The sequence below is a fragment of the Schistocerca gregaria genome, chromosome 4 (assembly GCF_023897955.1).
Source record: "Schistocerca gregaria isolate iqSchGreg1 chromosome 4, iqSchGreg1.2, whole genome shotgun sequence".
NCBI classification, from domain to species: Eukaryota; Metazoa; Arthropoda; class Insecta; order Orthoptera; family Acrididae; genus Schistocerca; species Schistocerca gregaria.
In genome coordinates this window covers 48,657,655-48,680,372 of record NC_064923.1, presented here as the reverse complement: position 1 = coordinate 48,680,372, position 22,718 = coordinate 48,657,655, and the positions used below count along the sequence as shown (strand labels likewise).

At 40.5% G+C, this 22,718-nt stretch overlaps 1 protein-coding gene across 3 annotated transcripts in view; it reads left to right on the top strand.

Moving 5' to 3' along the window:
- Positions 1 to 15,073, top strand: part of LOC126365931 (endothelial differentiation-related factor 1 homolog) — a 74,472-nt gene extending 59,399 nt beyond the window's left edge. For all 3 annotated transcript variants that reach the window (XM_050008699.1, XM_050008700.1, XM_050008698.1), the window contains 2 exons: positions 413 to 506; positions 13,884 to 15,073. In XM_050008699.1, the coding sequence (XP_049864656.1) occupies positions 413 to 506; positions 13,884 to 13,945 (156 nt within the window). In that variant the 3' untranslated portion in view covers positions 13,946 to 15,073. The remainder of the gene's footprint in view (positions 1 to 412; positions 507 to 13,883) is intronic.
- The last annotated feature ends 7,645 nt before the right edge of the window (positions 15,074 to 22,718 follow it).

Genomic DNA, 22,718 nt, shown 5'->3' with positions numbered 1-22,718 from the left:
GTTTTACTGCTGAAATATCAGACACTGTCACAAAGACCATATTTGTTTCAGCCAATAATTACTTAGTGCTCCATTGAAACACTCAAACATTTCTGGTTTTTCAACTTATTGATGAATAACAGTCGCAGTTTCTTATTCCTTTGTTACTTGTGTTTAATTTTGTGTTGATAACAGTGTATTCACCTCACCAGAAATTCTGTTCATCCTGACACCACTTTGCCTATTTCCCAATGTATCAAACTTCAACCTATTTACAGTTGTGTGTCTCAGTTTGGAAATGTAAAATTTACTGTAACTCTGTGACTATTTTGTTATTTAAAAATCATGTAAACAGATTCCTTCATACTGAAAGAAATCATAAAAATGTTTTTTTTTTTTCTCCACAGTGATGTATGTATGTGTTCTGTTTCAGAAAGTTAATGAGAAGCCACAAGTTATCAATGATTATGAAGCCGGCCGTGGTATTCCCAACCAGATAGTACTTGGAAAAATAGAAAGAGCCATTGGTAAGTCTTTCATGTTGTTAGCATTATTTAATTTTTCAGTTCAGCATATGTAGATCCCATTTTATATTTGCAAGTGTTTAACAACTTTTTTAATTACACCTGCTGCAGTGTCAGAGGCACTTCTTCACATGTCCATCTTCAGCAATAGTCTTCAATGATTCCACAATTTTTCTACTGCTATACAACTTGTATTTTCTGAATTGTTGCACTGTGTCCTCAGTTTGGCAGTCATTTGCTGTTGCTTGTCCCATTATTGGAAATTAATATTTTAATTTTGTCTTTCCATAATAGTCCTGTTGTTCAACTATGTATTTTGTAGAAAGTGCATTTTCATATTATAGTAAAAAATCCGTTTTTACACTTTTCAGCAGACTGTTTCAAAGAAGTCTTAAATGCAGGAAAATATAAAATATAGCATAGCATAGGAAATACAAGAAGCTATAGATTGAATAACTTTCATTCTTGGTTTAAGAAGACTGCCACCTTTAGTATTTTAACCATTATTGTATTAAAAGTTTTATTCGCCATAATTTTAAAGGGTTATTGATAAGTCGTCTCACATTAAAACATGAGCGTCTTTTTACTGTGGTTTCATGAAAGACTTCTGTTTTTGTGTTTTATTTACACCATTCGACGTGATCGAAACAAGGAAGGAAATGCACATTTGTACATTTTAGTACTCTTACGATTATCACAAAATCAGTGGCTTTGTGCTGAGGTGCACACACACACACACACACACACACACACACACACACACACACACGTTCCCTTCTTCGTTGCAGTCATGTTCAGTTGATAATCACGAAAGCGGTGGCTGAATGCTCTTCATTCTGATCCTGTGCATAGTGTAAATGAAGCACAGGAGCAAAAGTATCTCATGAAACCACATTTAAAAGATATTTGTTTCCTAGCATGAGACTTATTATTCATATCATTGTAAAATTATGGTACATAAAAGTTGTAACAAAATTTTTGTTGATACAGTTGGCAGTCTTCGTAAACAGAGAACAATAGGCACAAAATCTATGGTTTGTTACCAACAAGGTCGTCACTCAGTTTAGGGTGAGAAAGAGTATGGAAATTGACTTGTTACGGAGCACCTTCAGGAGGAATGTTTACGTCTGATATCAGGTTGAAGCAGCCTAAGACCTGATACTAGAGTTACCAACTCTCCCATATTTTAAGCGTACTCCCGTCTCCCGTTTTTATTTTATATGGGAGATAAAATCTCCTGTATTTGAGAAGAAGACACGGATTAAGATTTAAACCTGCTGCATATTTTTTGAATATCCTTGCTGGACAATCGTTACGGCATAGTATTATTGATACACTTACTACATCAATATGTAGGGAATACAAAACACATCATGGTGTCACAAGTCACGTTGCGATTATGTTGTTTCTTTGTCATTCGGCCTAATCAGAGTTACGTGAAATTGAAGAATCCAAATATCTACGTAAAAAGTGCGGAAAGTGCTTCTGTACTTATCAGATGAAATGGGAAGAAGTAAAAGGAAACAATTCTAGAGGGTATTGCACCCTTTGCAAGCATGAATTCAGCGTAGCATATGGTGGTAATACAGATTGTCAGCAGCACGCCAACACCAAAGGACACAAAAGCAGAGTTAGGGGAAGTAACACTTCTAGGATATCCCGTTATTTGCAATGCCTGAGTGATAGTCCCACTAGTGGTGAATCTGACAGAGTTGCAGTGGGTGAGTTATCGTTTGTGTATCCTACAGTGAAACACAACCTAAGTTATATTAGTATGGACTGTTCAAATAAACTTGCAAAGAATGTATTTATGGATTCGGATGTGGCCAAAAAAATACGTTGTGGTTGGACAAAAGCAGAGTCTATTGCAAAAAACGTATTAATGCCTAGAAGTGTAAGTGATTTTCTAGATGTGATTAATGATCCAGAGAAGTGTAGCACCTTTTTTTCTGTGGCTTCAGGTGTGTCGAATTTCAAGAACAGGAAAATGTTTCCTGTAGTAATCGGGTACTTTGAACCTTGTGTTGGCATTAGAAATAAACTGGGTCATTCCATGTCAATTCAACAAATTTTAGAAAATGTTCCAGCTGATAATTTCAGATTTGGCTGAAATTTAGCACACCAATGCTACCAAGTGTGGAACACTCATGTACAAAATTTTAAGTTACCCTGCCAATTAGTTCCAGAATTATGGCTTGTGAAACAAGGTAGCGCTACACGGAAATTGCAACCCGCATCTGGCATTCTATCTTCAGACGCAACTTCAGGTCTTAATAACTTTGGAACTATTCTGCACAATCCAGTGAAATTTTTACAACCCAGTAACACCCACCTAGAGAACACTCTCTATGAATCGAAACACCAAAAACATATTTCTGAGGGAAAATAAAAAAATTCCAAAATGTGATTTAAAAAAAATGTAATATGTAAAAAGGTACATATTGTAGGTGCCCTCTATGCTAAATATAATTCACTCGAAAAGGGTATAAATTTTTTTGTGGTAAGCTTAATGTGGCCTAAACACACACAGAACTCATTTTGCCCATATCAGTCACACAAACTGAGTTACATTCACACGAAAATACAAAAGTTTGATAAATTACCTGAAAAACATGGATTTTTGAAGTGTGGTAGCACAAAAGGGACAAGTGAGATCCAAACCAAATTTCAAATATTGCATAAGTAGACCATAATATAATATGTGGCAAAATTTCAACTTGTTATTGCAAGGCATTTGTGTACAATAAAAGTTGACAGAGATGTATTTGGTTACGTTTCTTTTAACACAATGTAGCAAGTAATAGTGATGATGCAGACAGCTTGTTTCAGATAAATCTGCAGCAATTGTTGGGAACCATTAAGCAACAGTAAGTTACACAATGGTAGTTTTCAGGGACAGAATGAGTCATTGTTTACGCAGGAACAACAAAGAAAACAAGCAACAATTACAGGTTACTCATGTTTTTAAGGTTCTATGGTCAGTACTGTTGTGGAAAGTCAGTATGGAGGCAGAATAGTGTATTCAAAAAGTTGCAGTATTGGTAGAGCACAAGCATCTGATTGTCATAAAACAACATATGAGACAAAATGTGGCATCCACTTTCTGTATGATCTGGATGAATCTGACCAAGATTTGTTGCTATGGAGATGAGGGATACACCCTGTGGGCACAAGAAGTACAGTTCCAGGAAACTTTAGTGTTTATCATCATATGAAAGTGTTTCTGGATAAGTATTCTTTCCTACAAAGTTGTTGTGTTGATCCATTTCGGATTCATAAACAGACAGTAAAGTGTAGCCTCAGAGAAATTGATATAAAATCAGTATTGAAAGTGAATCAGTGCATGGGACTTGACACGAAACCAGGACAAAAGTTATGTTCCAGGTACACTGCTAAAAAATGAAAAATATTCTGATAATTTACATGACAGTGACGGAAAAGTATCAGCCACTACAACCACAGCGGATGAACAATTAAATACTTAAGTGACCGCTCTTGGCTTGTCTCCCATGAAGACACACAAAATTGGGAAGAGAGACAGGCTCAGCTATGGTAGAAAAAAACTACAAGAAGCTCAAATGGAATTAAAACACAAAATAGGTGACACACTAATGGTGGAAGAGGAAGAACTATCTGCTCCAAAGGAACAGAAATCATGCCAGAAATGCTCTGATTTGGACAAAATTCTGCATGATTCGAAAGAAAAATGTGCCATGTCCACACGTCAGAAAAAAGTAGCTATTGTTACCCTTGCACCTTCCAGCTGGTCTATTTACTACACTGCAAAGGAATGCAATGTTTCTACAATATGGTAAAGCAAGCTAGGAAAATAAAAGCAACCCAAGGAGAGCTTTCACAACTTCAGCAGGCTCAGGGTAAGCAATTTAGTTCAGAAATAAAGTTGCTAGTGTCGGAGTTTTATGAAAATAATGACTACAGCCGAATAATGCCTGGAAAAAAAGACTACGTAACGGTGAAAATGGGAAATGTACATGAACAGATGCAAAAAAAGACTGTTGCTATGCAACATATCAGAACTATATGTAGAATTCAAGGAAAAGTATCCCAGTACCAAAGTAGGTTTATCATCTTTTTTCAATCTTCGGCCAAAATGGGTTGTGCCTGTAAGTGCAAGGGGCACACACAATGTTTGTGTATGTGAGACCCATCAAAATGCTAAGCTGATGTTTGCTGCTATAAAGGATTCTGGTCTGGATTACAGAGGTGCAATGAAGCTGCTAGTGTGTGACTTCAGTTCCTACCAGCGCATGATACACTGATGTGAAAAGGCAAATCTTGCAGAACACATGAATAACAAGCTGTATGGTGAACTCCTTATGGATGTCGATGAACTTCTTTCTTATAAACAATGGACACACATGGATCGCACAATTCTTGAAACAAAGCCAAGGGGAAGATTTTCTTGAAATCAAATGTGTTGTCAAAAAACAGACAAACTGACCACAAACAGCTTCACAGCAACAGCACAATCGGCTTATCTCCAGTATTGTAAGGATAATTTGAAACAAGATGAAATTATAGCAATACTAGACTTTTCTGAAAATTATGCATTTACAGTTCAAGATGCCATCCAAAGATATCATTGGGGCAACAGTCAAGCAACTCTCCAACCATTTACGATTTACTATACAGGTGAATCAGGTGATGTGTCTGTCATGAACCTGTGCATTTTTAGTGACTTTTTAATTCATGATGCCATTGCAGTTCATGCCCACATTCGCACTGTCATGGCATGTGTGAAAAACAAGCTGCCCCACATACATTTTGCGAAATACTTCAGCGATGGGGCAGCTAGTCAGTACAAAAACTGTAAAAATCTCAAAAGTTTACGCATGCATTACCATGATTTTCAGATTCACCCAGAATGGAATTTTTTCACAAGAAGTCTGTGCATTTTTAGTGACTTTTTAATTCATGATGCCATTGCAGTTCATGCCCACATTCGCACTGTCATGGCATGTGTGAAAAACAAGCTGCCCCACATACATTTTGCGAAATACTTCAGCGATGGGGCAGCTAGTCAGTACAAAAACTGTAAAAATCTCAAAAGTTTACGCATGCATTACCATGATTTTCAGATTCACCCAGAATGGAATTTTTTCACAAGAAGTCATGGTAAAAATGTATGTGATGGTATTGGTGCTACCATTAAGCGCATGACATCATGAGCTAGTCTGCAGCACCCTACAGAAGGTCACATTCTAACAACTCTTCAATTATTTACCTGGGTACAGAAAAATATCTCTGGCATACAATCATTCCATGTTCCGAAAGATGGGGTGACATCAGTCAAACAGTTGCTAAAAAGGAGACTAGAACACAATAAACTGTTGCAGGCACAAGGAGCCATCATCACTTCTCTCCAGCGGACTCTGACAGTGTGCAGATGAGCAGACTGTCAGGTTATAACTATAGGTTCGTGCACAACATGTGTTTCCACAGTGTGTCTGACTCAGGATTCAGAAGCAGAAGCAGCAACATACAACCAGGTTGCTATGTTATTGCTGTTTATGATGACAAATGGTACTTAGGATGTGTTGCAGAGTGCTGTGAAGCAGAAGGTGATGTACACTCCTGGAAATGGAAAAAAGAACACATTGACACCGGTGCGTCAGACCCACCATACTTGCTCCAGACACTGCGAGAGGCCTGTACAAGCAATGATCACACGCACGGCACAGCGGACACACCAGGAACCGCGGTGTTGGCCGTCGAATGGCGTTAGCTGCGCATCATTTGTGCACCGCAGCCGTCAGTGTCAGCCAGTTTGCCGTGGCATACGGAGCTCCATTGCAGTCTTTAACACTGGTAGCATGCCGCGACAGCGTGGACGTGAACCGTATGTGCAGTTGACGGACTTTGAGCGAGGGCGTATAGTGGGCATGCGGGAGGCCGGGTGGACATACCGCCGAATTGCTCAACACGTGGGGCGTGAGGTCTCCACAGTACATCGATGTTGTCGCCAGTGGTCGGCGGAAGGTGCACGTGCCCGTCGACCTGGGGCCGGACCGCAGCGACGCACGGATGCACGCCAAGACCGTAGGATCCTACGCAGTGCCGTAGGGGACCGCACCGCCACTTCCCAGCAAATTAGGGACACTGTTGCTCCTGGGGTATCGGTGAGGACCATTCGCAACCATCTCCATGAAGCTGGGCTACGGTCCCGCACACCGTTAGGCCGTCTTCCGCTCACGCCCCAACATCGTGCAGCCCGCCTCCAGTGGTGTCGCGACAGGCGTGAATGGAGGGTCGAATGGAGACGTGTCGTCTTCAGCAATGAGAGTCGCTTCTGCCTTGGTGCCAATGATGGTCGTATGCGTTTTTGGCGCCGTGCAGGTGAGCGCCACAATCAGGACTGCATACGACCGAGGCACACAGGGCCAACACCCGGCATCATGGTGTGGGGAGCGATCTCCTACACTGGCCGTACACCTCTGGTGATCGTCGAGGGGACACTGAATAGTGCACGGTACATCCAAACCGTCATCGAACCAATCGTTCTACCATTCCTAGACCGGCAAGGGAACTTGCTGTTCCAACAGGACAATGCACGTCCGCATGTTTCCCGTGCCACCCAACGTGCTCTAGAAGGTGTAAGTCAACTACCCTGGCCAGCAAGATCTCCGGATCCGTCCCCCACTGAGCATGTTTGGGACTGGATGAAGAGTCGTCTCACGCGGTCTGCACCTCCAGCACGAACGCTGGTCCAACTGAGGCGCCAGGTGGAAATGGCATGGCAAGCCGTTCCACAGGACTACATCCAGCATCTCTACGATCGTCTCCATGGGAGAATAGCAGCCTGCATTGCTGCGAAAGGTGGATATACACTGTACTAGTGCCGACATTTTGCATGCTCTGTTGCCTGTGTCTTTCTGCCTGTGGTTCTGTTAGTGTGATCATGTGATGTATCTGACCCCAGGAATGTGTCAATAAAGTTTCCCCTTCCTGGGACAATGAATTCACGGTGTTCTTATTTCAATTTCCAGGAGTGTATTTGTGAACTTCATGGCACCAGCAGGACCAGCAAGAGCATTTCATTGGCCACATTTGGCAGACAGGTGTTGGATTCCTTTTGAACATATTCTTATGACAGTTCCAGTTCCTACCGCAGTGTCAGGAAGACAGTACAATTTGCTACTCAATGTACAGAGTACAGTAGCTAAAGTGTGGGAGAACTTCTGCTCGAAGCATAATCAACTGGTTTTTAGCAGTTAAGGTGCAGTAAACATTGACAGGTTGTGGTAATCTGTCTATATATGTTTTTTAGTGATTGAAAGTTGTGGGAGAGGATAAGAAGACGCAGAACAGTTTACGATATGTTTTTACAAAATTGTGTTGTGGAACAATGGCCACATCACCAAACACATCTGTCAACTTCCATTGGACACAATTGAAATAAGAACACCGTGAATTCATTGTCCCAGGAAGGGGAAACTTTATTGACACATTCCTGGGGGTCAGATACATCACATGATCACACTGGCAGAACCACAGGCACATAGACACAGGCAACAGAGCATGCAAAATGTCGGCACTAGTACAGTGTATATCCACCTTTCGCAGCAATGCAGGCTGCTATTCTCCCATGGAGACGATCGTAGAGATGCTGGATGTAGTCCTGTGGAACGGCTTGCCATGCCATTTCCACCTGACGTCTCAGTTGGACAGCGTTCGTGCTGGACCTGCAGACCGCGTGAGACGGCACTTCATCCAGTCCCAAACATGCTCAATGGGGGACAGATCCGGAGATCTTGCTGGCCAGGGTAGTTGACTTACACCTTCTAGATCACGTTGGGTGGCACGGGATACATGTGGACGTGCATTGTCCTGTTAGAACAGCAAGTTCCCTTGCCGGTCTAGGAATGGTAGAACGATGGGTTCGATGACGGTTTGGATGTACTGTGCACTATTCAGTGTCCCCTCGACGATCACCAGAGGTGTACCTCCAGTGTAGGAGATCGCTCCCCACACCATGATGTCGGGTGTTGGCCCTGTGTGCCTCGGTTGTATGCAGTCCTGATTGTGGTGCTCACCTGCATGGCGCCAAACACGCATACGACCATCATTGGCACCAAGGCAGAAGCGACTCTCATCGCTGAAGACGACACGTCTCCATTCGTCCCTCCATTCACACCTGTCGCGACACCACTGGATCCGGGCTGCACGATGTTGGGGCGTGAGCGGAAGACGGCCTAACAGTGAGCGGGACCGTAGCCCAGCTTCATGGAGACGGTTGCCAATGGTCATCGCCGATACCCCAGGAGCAACAGTGTCCCTAATTTGCTGGGAAGTGGCGGTGCGGTCCCCTACGGCACTGCGTAGGATCCTACGGTCTTGGCGTGCATCCGTGCGTCGCTGCGGTCCGGTCCCAGGTCGACGGGCACGTGCAACTTCCGCCAACCACTGGCGACAACATCGATGTACTGTGGAGACCTCACGCCCCACGTGTTGAGCAATTCGGCGGTACGTCCACCCGGCCTCCCGCGTGCCCACTATACGCCCTTGCTCAAAGTCCGTCAACTGCACATACGGTTCACGTCCACGCTGTCGCAGCATGCTACCAGTGTTAAAGACTGCGATGGAGCTCCGTATGCCATGGCAAACTGGCTGACACTGACGGCGGCGGTGCACAAATGCTGCGCAGCTAGCGCCATTCGACGGCCAACACCGCGGTTCCTGGTGTGTCCGCTGTGCCGTGCGTGTGATCATTGCTTGTACAGGCCTCTCGCAGTGTCCGGAGCAAGTATGGTGGGTCTGACACACCGGTGTCAATGTGTTCTTTTTTCCATTTCCAGGAGTGTGTGTCTCAAAATTTCAGCATGTTATTGCAAGACATTTATCATTATGGTCTACTTATGCAGTGTGTGAAATTTGGCTTGGATCCCACTTGTCCCTTTTGTGCTACCACACTTCAAAAATCCATGTTTTTCAGGTAATTTTTCAAATTTTTGTATTTTCATGTGCATGTAACTCAGTTTTTGCAACTGATAGGCGCATGTTAAGTTCTGTGTGTGTTTAGACCACATTAAGCTTACCACAAAAAATTTATACCCTTTTTGAGTGAATTATATTTGGTTTAGAGGGCACGTACAATAGCTACCTTTTAAGGTATTACATTTTTTTAATCACATTTTTGGATTTTTTTTTTCGTCAGAAATATGTTTTGATTAAAAGTGTGTGTTCTCTAAAATGGATGTTACTGGGTTGTAAAAATTTCAATGGACTGTGTGGAACAGTTCCAAAGTTATTAAAACCTGAAGTTGGGTCTGAAGATAGATTGCCAGATGTAGGTTGCATTTTCCAGGTCTTAAAGATGCTGTTTTTGCTCTCGCCAAGTGTGGTCGTTCAGTGATGTTTAAGTGGACCCCGGGCCACATCGGCATTCCAGGAAGCGAACGTGTCGATTGGTTGGCAAAGCAGGCCACCATTTCGCCACCCTTGGAGCTTTGTCTCGTGGAACGAGACCTCCGGTCAGCCCTACATCGCAAGGTCCACGATGTCTGGAGCTCTGAATGGTTTGTCTTGAACACGCCAAATAAACTCCACATGGTCAAGTCGTCCATGGCTGTGTGGAGCTCATCCTTGAGGGGCACGCGTAGGGACTCAGTTGTCCTCTGCCGTCTCTGAATTGGACATATGCAGTTGACCCACAGCTATCTCCGTCATGAAAACCTGCCCAAGTGTCGCTGTGATGCAGGACTGACAGTGGTCCATCTTCTGATGGATTGCCCCCCTTTTAGCCCCCTTGCGGCAGTCCTTTAATTTACCAGCTGCACTTCCTTTAATTCTCGGTGACGATGCCTCTATAGCTGACTCAGTTTTAAGTTTTATCCGTGCAGCTGGGTTTTATCACTTGCTCTAGTGTGGGCGCTCTTGCATGATTTCTCAGGCTACACCCACTCCAGCAGCTTTTAATTGTGACATGGCTGCCAAAATAGTTTCTTTTATGGTAAAAAGTTGTGTTGGTACCTCTATCGACACTTTCCAGCTGTAGGTTCTTAGTTTGTAGTTAAGTGGTTGACCTTTTACCTGATCCATCAACCACTGTAGTCTGTTTTACTCTAGTCAACTATTTGCTCTGCTCTTTTTTAAGTGTCCTCTATTTTGTGTTACTGTGGTGTTCATTTTTGCTCTGTACCCCTTGGTGTTCCCTCCCTCTGGGTGAAGAGGTTACACTTTTACTGTATAGGCCTTTTACAAGTATGTCTATTTGGAACTGGGGACTGATGACCTCGATGTTTAGTCCCCATCAAACCCCAAAACCAACCAACCAACCAATTTCCAGGTCATGCCACCTTCTTTCACAAGTCATAATTCTGGAACTAATTGGCAGGGGAAATTAATACTTTGTACCTGGGTGTTCCACACATGGTAGAATTAATGTACTGAATTTCAGTCAAATCTGAGACTGTGAGCTGGGGCCCCTGGTAGAACTGACATGGAATGACCCAACTATTAGATTTTGTGGAACAAGCAGATGAGAGTGCTCATGGTGTTCATGCTTGGATAGAAAACAGTCTTGAATCTCATTCATTAAATGTAAATAGCATTTATTCTTATAGTAGTGATAATGCTAGTGTCAATTATGGCTCAAATAAATCCGTGATGAAATTGTTGAGTGTGAAAAATAACAAAATATTTAAAGCAAAGTGCACAAATCACATAATCCCCATAATGGCATTTAATATGCTTCTGATGTCTTAGATGTAGACATAGAAATGGTAGTTAACATTTATGGGCACTTTTAAGTGTTAGCAAAATGTAGGGAAGAATTAAAGTCCTTTAGTTTTGTTGGTACTGATTGATGTGAAATTTTAAGGCATGTGCCTACTAGGTGGCTGTCCCTGAGACCAGCTGTTGGTAGGCTAATAAAGAACTGGGAGCCAATAATAAGTTATTATCAAAGCAGAAATGAAAGACCTAAAGCTTTGAAATTATATTTTAGTGATGAGTATCCAAGCAAAATGTTAATTCTTGGAGCACATGTTCAATTTTTTTCTTACGTTGGAAATATTATTTTGCAAACCTCAAAATATCTGGAGATTTAACTATTATGGAGTTTTGTAGTGCCTTTGAAGCTTTGTCTAAGAAAATTTTGCAAAGAAAAGGTGACTCGTTTGGAAGCAATGCACACAAGATTTTAAATAGATTAGATCCTATCAATCAGAAGAAAATTCAAAATAATCTTGTTGAATTTTATGATACCTTTCATACTTACATTGTAAAAAATGTAAACATTTCTGACAATGCTACATTTCAGTTCTTGCTCTCGCAGTCCCTAAAGTTTTCAATTAATTTTAATGATTTTTCAGAACATGCGTACTCATATTCAGGTAGACATAAATGAGGATAACCTGTACAATGAATTTTGTTGTTCGAAAATATAATAAATGCTAAAATTGCCACCGACGGTAGCACTGTTGAAAAGTGGGTATCCATGATGATGATTGAGAGAGAAGCCAAAGGAATTAAAACCAAGGAGAGAAATAAGATTCTTGGCTTTATTCTCAGTACACTGGCATCTAATGCTGGCCAGCCAGGATGCGGATTCTGGAAATTGGGGTCCCAGAACCGGACTTTTGGTTGTTTATACGCCATTGATTGCTGGAAGCTTGGAACTCAGAATGGTTTGACATGATCGCCCCAAACAAACAGAACAATTAAGGAAGTGACTACCACGTGGCAGTCTTCCTTGCGTGCTTCTCGCAGGGAATACACTGTCGTCTGACCATGGGTCAGCCAAGTGTGGCAAATCCAGTCTACACATTCTCAGATGTGAGGATCCTTCTCACTGCCGATGCAGAGCCTGCCTGACAGTGGTTCACTTACTAGCAGACTGCCATGATTCGGCTACTTTGAGGCGGCATTATAATCTTCCTGATTCACTCCCTTTGGTGCTAGCAGATGGTGACGACAAAAACGACAACTTGGCTGACCTGGGGCTACCATTTTACCTGCAAAGGTGGTTTCTATTCACCCCTGAGAGGTAGGGGTTTTTGGTGTCATGGGGTTAACAGGGTGCCCTTCTTCGGCTCCCCCCTCCCCCAGGGCCCCTTGGTGGCTCTTGCCTGGCCTCTAACCTTCCCACCTTTTCATTCTTTTTCATTTCTTGGTTCTAATGCCGTGTGGTGACTGATCTTTTATTAACTTATGTGTGCTGTCTGTTTCCTGAACTTTTATCATGATTTTTATGTTTTTAGTCACACTCAAGCTTTCCAGAATTTGCCTTTTGCCTCCTTCCTTTGATGACTACTTCTGGTTTGCCATGTAACGGATGAAGAGGCTGATGACCTTGCAGTTTAGTCCCTTTCACTGCAAAACAACCAACTCAATCGTAGCCCTTTGCCAGAGGGATTTTTATTACTGTTGGATACCCAGGTGGAAGACCTTCCAAACTCACTCACCCAACACTTTCTGTTCCAGTCCTATTGCAGACGTATCCTACCACATTAGAGACCGGACCATCAGTGAAATTACGCGGCCTTTTATATAGGCATAACTGTCAACCAGGTGTCCACCAGAATGAATGCCACTGCCAGAACGGCAAAGAGCAAAGTGGACCACTCTGTGGTACACTATGCAGCTGTACATATTGTGGTTGACTGCAGTCTGGATCCTGTCTTCCACCACCAGCTTTTGTGAACTGTCCAGATGGGAGTTACCCTTACAACACATTTTCCGCTCCTGAAAAAATCGCAGGCTCAACCTACAGTAATCTACTGTACCCACACCCTCCACCTAATAGTTTTAATCCCCTGTAATATATCACCTACTCCCAATCGACATCCCATCACCCTCACTGTATGCTGCTCTAGGACAAGGCACCATCCAGTTTTTATCCCTTCTCTGCTTCTTTTCTGATCCTCATGTCCCCCCTCCCCTCCCGTTGCACAGCCTCCCAGTGCTGTGCCAGGAAGCTTTGACCTCCCTCCTCCTAGTTCCTTCTCAATCTGTCAGACATTTTCTTCCCCCCACCTCCACGTGTACACTATCCCTCTTGTTTTTTGTTTCTCATGTATTCATACTATGCAAAGGGTGCTGTTGACTGCCATAATTCTTCACCATCATTAAGCTGGTGAAATGTTGAATCTTGTTTCCTTTTTTTCCCATATCCACTGTCACTCTAAAAAGTGTAAGATGACTGTTTATCTCACATACCGCTTCATGAAAGATTGTAATAAGAGTAATAGTATCATATTTTTTGACACACAGATTAAGCAATAAATGTAAGATAGGAAGCTCTTACTACAGTTAATCCATAAGAGAGCTGAAATTCGCTGTTAAAAGTTTACCTAATGCAAAGTAGCAATAGAAGTTGCTGGAAATCTTGTACTGATATAGTGTCTGTTTATCTTTCAGGAATAAAACTCCGAGGAAAGGACAAGGGCCAACCGTTACTGCCCCCTGGGACGAAAAAGTAGTTTCGTCCTTGGGGGCACAACTGTACTGCATGTGTGTGTATCGATTGACAAGTTTGTCCTGCTGGTGGGAATCTACTTCTAGAATATTCCTGACAGCTTTGTGTCTTCAGTTTTAAGAGGAAGGGATGGGGAAAGATTGCAATTTCACAACGTACTTTAGTATGTTCAGATAGTTGGTTTCTTCCAAATTTTGTTTTCAGCACATGTAACGGAAAAAAATTAAACTACTTATTTCACTGTTTATAATATATGATCAAGTTGTTTCTTAGATAACAATTTAAGGGAATTTTTAGTTTTTTACTGCAAGTAATCTCATTTACATGCATAATCACAATTGCTCTGTATTTAAGAAAACCATAATTTGTTGAAATAGTCATGATGCCTTGTACAGGAAAGACATGGCTGTAAGGTTGGGGGTAATGTTTAGGAAGATATCCTTTATATTGCAGTGATTCAAAGATCAGTGTATAAATTGGTGCATTTAAACTTATTCAGAAGTATGTTTTGAAATTTGGTGAATTATGTCTTATATAGGAACATATCTGATATATTGTAAGATAATTTCCTATTATCTAATGTACTAATATGGCATGTGGTTGTTTTAGTATTTGTTTTTATTATTCATTGTGTATTGTTGATGGTTTGAATACCAATTCCCCTTCTTCAGCACACACACACAATGAAGAAGAATTAAGTTTAGAGTAACAGGCTTCTTTCTGACATGACATTCCTGAAAAACTTCTTTAAAAAGTTACTCTCAAGTGCAAGATAGATCTTTCTGTAATTCAAATACAGCTGGTTCCCAGGAATGTTTATAAAGTCTGGCCTGTCACCCATATTTCATGGGAGTTTGTTTAATTTTGGAGACATAGATAAATGAGTCAGCTAAATGTTTTTTGCAGTTAATGTTTTATCTTGTTAGAGTTTCTCAATTATTTGTATACAGAGCTTTTGTTTAAACAAATATTAATGGTAGTTAAAATAGAAACAGACTGATGCTGTAGGGTGGAAAACGCAGTGTTGTATCATGCTTTTGATGTCCATTATTTGATAACTGTTTAATTTGAAAGTTTTCTTTAAGTTTGTATTTTTAACACATGTTATAAATTGACTGGACTGCTATTACAAGTTTTGCATTTTTATTTTTTTTCTCCTCCTTTACCTAATGCAGACTGATTTGTTGTATTTCATTGTGTAGAAAAATAGAAATCAGAGGAATTACAGTAAAATCTGAGATTAATATTTGTGTAGCCCTGTTACTTCAGTAGCAGTACCAACACCTGTCGGTGTTATGAAATAAATTTATTTAATGTCAGGACTGAAGCAGATTGTGTAATGTGAAGGTTATAAGGTCAGTATATAATATGGTCAATTCTAATTGTTATATCTGAAGTTTTTTTTCTTTTTGTATTAGGTCACAAATCAAGTGAATATGGGCAAGGAGACTTTTTTTGATGGTGTTTTTTTATCCCTCCTTAAAAAAAAACCACAATCAATAAATATGGAATGTATTCCACCTTTGTGACTATTAAATCTCTTTGGGCCAGACGCATTTCACTTTATTTTAAACATCTTCAGTGGTCATTTTTTTTCCATCTAATTCAATTTTAAATTTTCTTCTGTATCGAAGAGTTAGGTTTATGTCACACTGCACTCAACTGATACAGGGCAAGCTATCATTTTCATGTTTTATAAATTCACATTGTGTGGACTTACAAAAAATGAAAATCATATATTCTGTGTCAGTGAAGTGCAGTGAGATAAAACCTTGGCACGTGGATTTAAGAGAATGTTTGGAAATTGAGCAAAAAAAAAAAAAAAAAAACTCTCCCTCGAGTTGATGTGGTAAAGGTGGTGAAGCTCATTTTGGAACACCCTTTGTATTAAAAATACAACTTCTTCACTAACTACTATTGTTCAACAACTTACATTTAAAAAGTAACAAATTTCATTAATGCAAAATTTTAATATGTTTTTGTTCCCAGTTAAAACATTTATCAGGTTTGTTATTTGCTTCGTTTCTAGCTAATATTTGAAGAGTTTGTTGAAATGCTTGAGAATATTGTTTTTCATATGATTCGTTGTAGAAAGGACTTCTAAAGAGAAGTTAAAAGCTTGAAGAGCTGACTGGTGTTTTCTTTCATGACAATCATTTTGGTATAATTTTTTTTTAATATTCTGTTAAGGAGTTACATAAAATTTACAGTAGTGGTTAGTTTCATTTTTGGCAAATGAAAGCTGCTTAAAACATTTTGGAAATAATCCCAAATATAATAAAACTCATAACAAGTTGTTAAACTGAGTATTTTTAGCAAATAGAGCAACTTTTGCTTCTAATGAATTTGCATGCCACATCGAAGTACTGAGGAGGACTAATTTCCCTTTTTTTTTCCGGCAATCGACAGGCCACCTGCATCTGACATTATTTGTACCATGCTGCCTGTGAATCAGTAGCTGCCAACAGTGACTTAAGTTTCCTAACAATGTACTAAGCACTGTTACTCACAAGCACAGTCAGTGTTCTGCAGAACCATACGAACATGTAGTGTATTTAATATGGTGCAGGTCCAGTTCGCTGGGTATACTGGATTGCAAATACTTTAGCACAGCAGGGAAATCTTGCATTTGGTACTTTGAGTACAGTTAATCCAAACTTTTAATACGCAGCCATATTACACTCTCCTCATGTGGAATAACCCAATTCAAATTTTCTTAGATGCAAACAGCTTCAATTCAAATATGTAAGTGCAAATACCTGCTTTAAGTGATAATATTAGTACAACGGAATATTTTGAAATCTACAGATTCAAGTGTAAGTCCTTCAAAAAACTTGCAGAATGCATGAACACCCACAAATAAGCTGGCCATATTGATTACTCTTCAATTGTCAAGCCTTACAGCTTGAGCCATTTTTGTCGTGTGGTGCAGAACTCGTTTCCCTGAACTCTGAAGTGTGGGAATTTGCACTAGAGTATTCTCCCCTTGTGCTACCTTCCTGCTCTTGATGTATGTTAGCCTTACCCAGGCTCATTTATTTATATTTATTCATCTGCATATTTGTGTGGGTGGGTGCACACACATTATTTATTTATTTATTTAATGGGGGGGAATGGATATGTGATCACCTAGTGGGATGTTTGACATATCTACTTGGTCATTTAGTAGTAGTTTCTTTTTTGGCCTCCGCAAGGGCCTCACCACCCCGTGAGCATGTGCTTGGCTACCACAGAGCCCCAGCCATTGCAGCATAACTTCCTTTTTGTGCTGCAAGCTTACATTTTAATTCATCCTTTTCCCCTCTGCTCTTCTATCGTATGGTATACTTGGTGCAGACCCTGTTAGAACCTGGCTTATGATTTGGGACTAAAGTTTCAACTTCTGGCATTTTCTACAACTTTTCATTAAATAGACACATTATTTGGGTTTGAACTGCCACTGATTTTCAAAATTCTCCAGAAGTGTTGATCGCGCAGGGAAGGTCACCAAATGTGGTGTGTGCTCCACCTTTGTGCCTTCTCATCTATGCACCCTTCCCTTTAATACAGTAATACACCCAAAACCCAGCACAGTAGCCATCATGTTGTGAAGGGAGTTGTCAAATACCTGCATAGACTCGCTGACCACGCAGGGATAGCCCTATTGAGCTGAAAACTCTGCAAGTATGTGAAGGCTTATGTGCTCATTGTGACTGGAGCATGGGGACTCAAAGCAATGGATTGCTGGCAAAGCGGCCTTTGCTGAGGCTGGGTGGCACTCCTGGAGACAGCGACCATTCGGAGTGGGTGGCACCTTGGTGGATGTGCTGCAAATGAATCGTATGAAGTTATCTCCCACTGGAGGTCAATGATCGTAAAGTTATTAAGGATCAAATCTCAAATGCACAAAATCATATTGAACTTTTAGAGAAAAGGAGGAAGAATGGATATTAAGTGTCTTCGCATGCTATATAGCTTTGGAGGAAAAAGTCCTGGCCTTAGTAGATCAAAAATTTGAAAAGAGTGCACAAACTTTAAATAATGTGCAGCTTTTTGGGGATGAAGTAACTCATCCAAATAATGAATTTAAATGATTGTGGGATGAGGTAGCTAAAATGAGACAAGAAATCACAGAAAGTCTGTTTAGAGGGAAATCTTTAGATACAAATAATTCATTAGAAGAGCTAGAATTAGGCAATAGCATGAACCTTTACAAGCATTTCACAAAGTTTAAATCTGATAGAGATGTACACCCAACATACTTCTTAAGAGATTTTTCAGGATCTTTACCTCTAAAAGGAGAGGATTCTCAGAAAAAAAGATTTTACATTAAGTTATCTGGTAGGGGATGCTACTGAGTGGGTGGATTCTCACTCAGAAGAATTTACTTCATGGAAGGATTTTCAAGAGAAATTTAGATGCAAACACTGGTCACAAACAATACAAGAAAAATTAACTTTAGAATTACTCTGTCCAAAGCACTATGATAGTTCTTGGAGAAGTTTTAAAGATATATTGAGTGGCATTTAACATGATCTAAATATTTAGACAACCCAGTGGACAAAGTTCATTTAGCTATTTAAGTATTAGTGAGATGGCTACCCTATTATGTACATAAAGAAATTTTGTACTGTGTTGGGCTACTGTATAAGAATTATTATTTGTGGAAAATCTAGATACTATAAATAACAAAAAGTTTAGTCTGGATTCAAATTAATGATATGAATATAATAGAGGGAAACATTCCACGTGGGAAAAATATATCTAAAAACAAAGATGATGTGACTTACCAAACAGAAGCACTGGCAGGTCGATAGACGCACAAACAAACACAAACATACACACAAAATTCAAGCTTTTGCAACCAACGGTTGCTTCTTCAGGAAAGAGGGAATTAATTTAAATAGTATAGAGAGACAGTATACCAATTGGTAGCTGTCCTCATTTATCATGCATTGAGCTGTAATTTTCAAGATAATATAGGAAGGTGAATTGCATCTCACTTCTTATTTATGTGTGGAATGAATGAGAAGAGACCAGATAGCTGGACAAAGCTCAATGGATTCGAAAAGGTACAGGTTCTATAAGAGAGAACATGCAGTAAAAATAGCTGAAACATTATTGTTTTAGGTACAGCCATTGTAGTCAGAAAGAATAAAAGTGAATCCATCAGCAGTTTTACATCACTATCAGAGAGGAGCTCACTTCCTCCCTTTAAGTCTGAAAATAAAACATACTATATTATCAATGCAGTGCCTCCAGAAAACCCAGATGACTTTTAGGAAACTTTTGAAGGTGAAACAAAAATTCCTCATCATTACACAAGAATCTTGCTCGGTGACTGCAGTGCTAAAGTGGGTACGAGGAAAAAAATACAGAACAATACCAGGAGACTCCCTGACATATATATGAACCAATAAAAATGGGTAGACAACTCAACCTGTAATTTGTGTCTACAGACTTCAAAGCCCACCCAAGGAAGAAGAATTTGTGGGGGTTCTTCCTAACAAGAAATTAATTCTCAACAGCTTTAGCTGGAGCTGGTACAAAGGCAAAGTCTGAGCCAAGTTTGAGGAAACATTGCTTCTTCCTCCAATTCCAAAGAGTCTGGGCATATGCCTGACAAATTTTCTAGAAAAAAAAAAATAAATAAAAATTAGATGGAAAGACTGATTTGAAACCCAAAGTGTAAAATCTCCAGAACAGTCATTCTGGTTGCAAAATGCCAATTTAGACACTTCCTCTACTGTATGTGACCATTTCGAGTTTTTAGCCAAAAAATTGTAAACTATGTAGCAGAGTGATGTAATTTATATTATGAATACCTTTGCGACGACTCCAGTGAAAATTTAGAACTGCAACGTTGAAAACACATGAGCAGTGATGAAATTTACTGTTTTCTGGCTAAATTGGAAAAAAATTAAGTAAACAGTTACAGGGGCAATGATCGATTGCTGTCTACTCCAGTGTTTGTGCAAATATTGGCCTTACTGTCAATCTTCTGTTACTAACAATGATATGCTTTGTTTTGATGACAATGAGGACTCTGGAGATGACAAAATCTGGAAAATTAGGCAAATTGTGGGTCATCAAAGAAAATCATTTCCAGATGCATTCCAACCTTTATTTAAAAAAAAAAAAAATTTTGCACTGACAAGGCCCGCATCTCGTGGTCGTGCGGTAGCGTTCTCGCTTCCCACGCCCGGGTTCGATTCCCAGCGGAGTCGGGGATTTTCTCTGCCTCGTGATGGCTGGGTGTTGTGTGATGTCCTTAGGTTAGTAGTTCTAAGTTCTAGGGGACTGATGACCATCAATGTTAAGTCCCATAGTGCTCAGAGCCATTTGAATCATTTTTTTGCATTGACGAAAGTTTAGCTCTCTACAAAGGTTGTGTCTTCCTCAAACAGTACATCCTATTGAAATGCCATATATTTGGTGTAAAATGTTTTGTGCTGTGTGACTGTGAAACTGGATATATTCTTTTCTTTATTATTTGTATAGGTGCAGCAAAGGACATAAAAAAGAAAATAAGTGTGGTGTAAATGCTAGAATGCCTGGAAGTAGTGTTCTTACTTTAGTAGAACACTACTTAGGTTAATATCATACACTGTATGTTGACAGTTGGTACTCTGGCCTGGTGTTACTTTATCTGCATGGCAGAGTGACTAATGCTCGTAGAACTGTAACAAAAACCAGTGGAGACATGCCTCCTTTATCAAAACAACTTAAAACAAGTGAGACAGAGTTTGTCAACTCTCAAACTTCTTGCACTTATGTGACAGGACAAATGGGAAGAGAGGATGCTTCGAATTCTCCATAAAAGTAAAATAACAACCACCAATAAAATTGACAGCAACACCAATGAAGCAAAAAGAAAATAAACTATTGAACTTATGTTCATGTCACTCCTGTTGACAGCCTCCATATTTTCAGTTGTAGCTCACAATACTAGTTTATGTACGAAAAGTGGCAAAATGGCATGATTTGGTGGATGTGTCTCTGTTGAATGCACACACATTGTATAAACCTCGAAAGGGAAGAAATATTTCAATATCTGGTTATTGGCAGAAACTTACCAAGGAGATCATAGAGATTCACCGCTGGCTTCAGAGGGCTGACGTGGAAGGAGATCATCTGATTGTGATAAATCTTTTATGCCTAACCCAAGTGTCACTTTGTGTCACAAATCCCAGGAACATCAAAGAAGGCTGTCCAGAGAAGGTGCATTGTATGTGCAAAACTTGACAAACGGAGTGACAATAGATGCATTTGTATAAAATGTAGTGCATCTTTATATGTTTGAATTTTTGTTTGGAAGATGCCACATTTTGTAGTAGTACTAATATAATAACATATGCATTTTTTTCTTCTAGTAAAGTACCTTTTTCAAAAAAGTATTTTTCTATGGAGATTAAAAATAAGGTTTAACATTATAATACTGCATTTTGCACCCTAGTTTTCTCGTATATACACACCACTTGAAAATTACAGACACATGGCAGATGACCACTCAGACTAAATGCACAGTAAAAGGGTATATAGACAAGATGATAATTGCAGGAAAGGAGTACAGATGGTTAAAAATCAAGATTGACAGAAAATGTGAAATGGTTAACAAAGACTGGCTAGTGGACACATGCAAGGTTGTAGATGCATGCTTAGCTAGGGGAATGTTTAAGAGAGACCTCATGAGAAGAGAAGCAGCTGTATAAGCATAAAGAGCTCTGATGAAAAACCTGTACAGGACAAAGAGGGATAGATGGAAGGAATATGTAGAAAGACTATACAAGGTAAATAAACTTGGAAGTAATATTACAGAAAGTGAAGAGGAAGTAGATGAGATGGGAGATACGAAACTGTGAGAATAATTTGACAGTTCACTGAAAGACCTAAGGTGAAAGAAAGCCCCCCAAGTTTGATGACATTCCCTCACAACTTTTGGAATCCTTGGTAGAGCCACCTGTAACAAAAGTGTTCCACCTGGTATACAAGATATACAGGAAATTCACTCAGACTTCAGGAAGAATGTAGTGTAACAACCTGATCTGGGGCCCGTTGTTAACAGGAGGCAGAGTAAAAGGTGAGGGTGAGTGACCCTCTGGAGCACTGGGGTGCCAATGAGACATTCAGTTAACCATTTATTAACGAGAGCTGTACAAAAACTCCCATATTTTTTCCAGTGCTGCCCAGCAGCAGCAGCCATGCTGAACCCATGCCGCACAAAAGTGCAGGGTGGGATACCAGCCCCTGGTGAGTAATCTGTGGGCTCAGGCATTGTCTGAGGCCAGTGCTACGGCCCCGACTTAGGGTCCATCAGCCTGGACGGCTGTCGGAGCCTCAGTGCTCTTCAGGAGTGAAGCTGCTCTTTTGCTCAAGCCCCAGAAATGTGCATTGTTGAGATGGTGTGTAGGACAGCCTGGCAGGCGGTCTCACCACGCAATTAGTAGAGCAGAATTTATACTGCCCAGGTGTGGCAGCACAGGTGCCCTGTTCCCAAGCTGAACAACTTGCAGACAGGCACATTGGTTCTTGATCCACAGAAGATCGGTCTGACCCTCGTCTTCAGACAGACACCACTGTGACCAGCAGGTGTGCAGCTCACAGAGATGAAGTTTCCACCAAAGTGCCACTCGTGAGACCGTAGACACTTTGTAGTCACCAGAGCGTCCCACAACTAGCAGAGCCAACCTTCCATCTGTATAAGTTATGCCGATGGAGTGACCTAACTATGAGAATGACTGAATGGAAGGCAGTGGTTTTATAATAGTCACAAATGATTCCCCCATACAAGTGGCCGA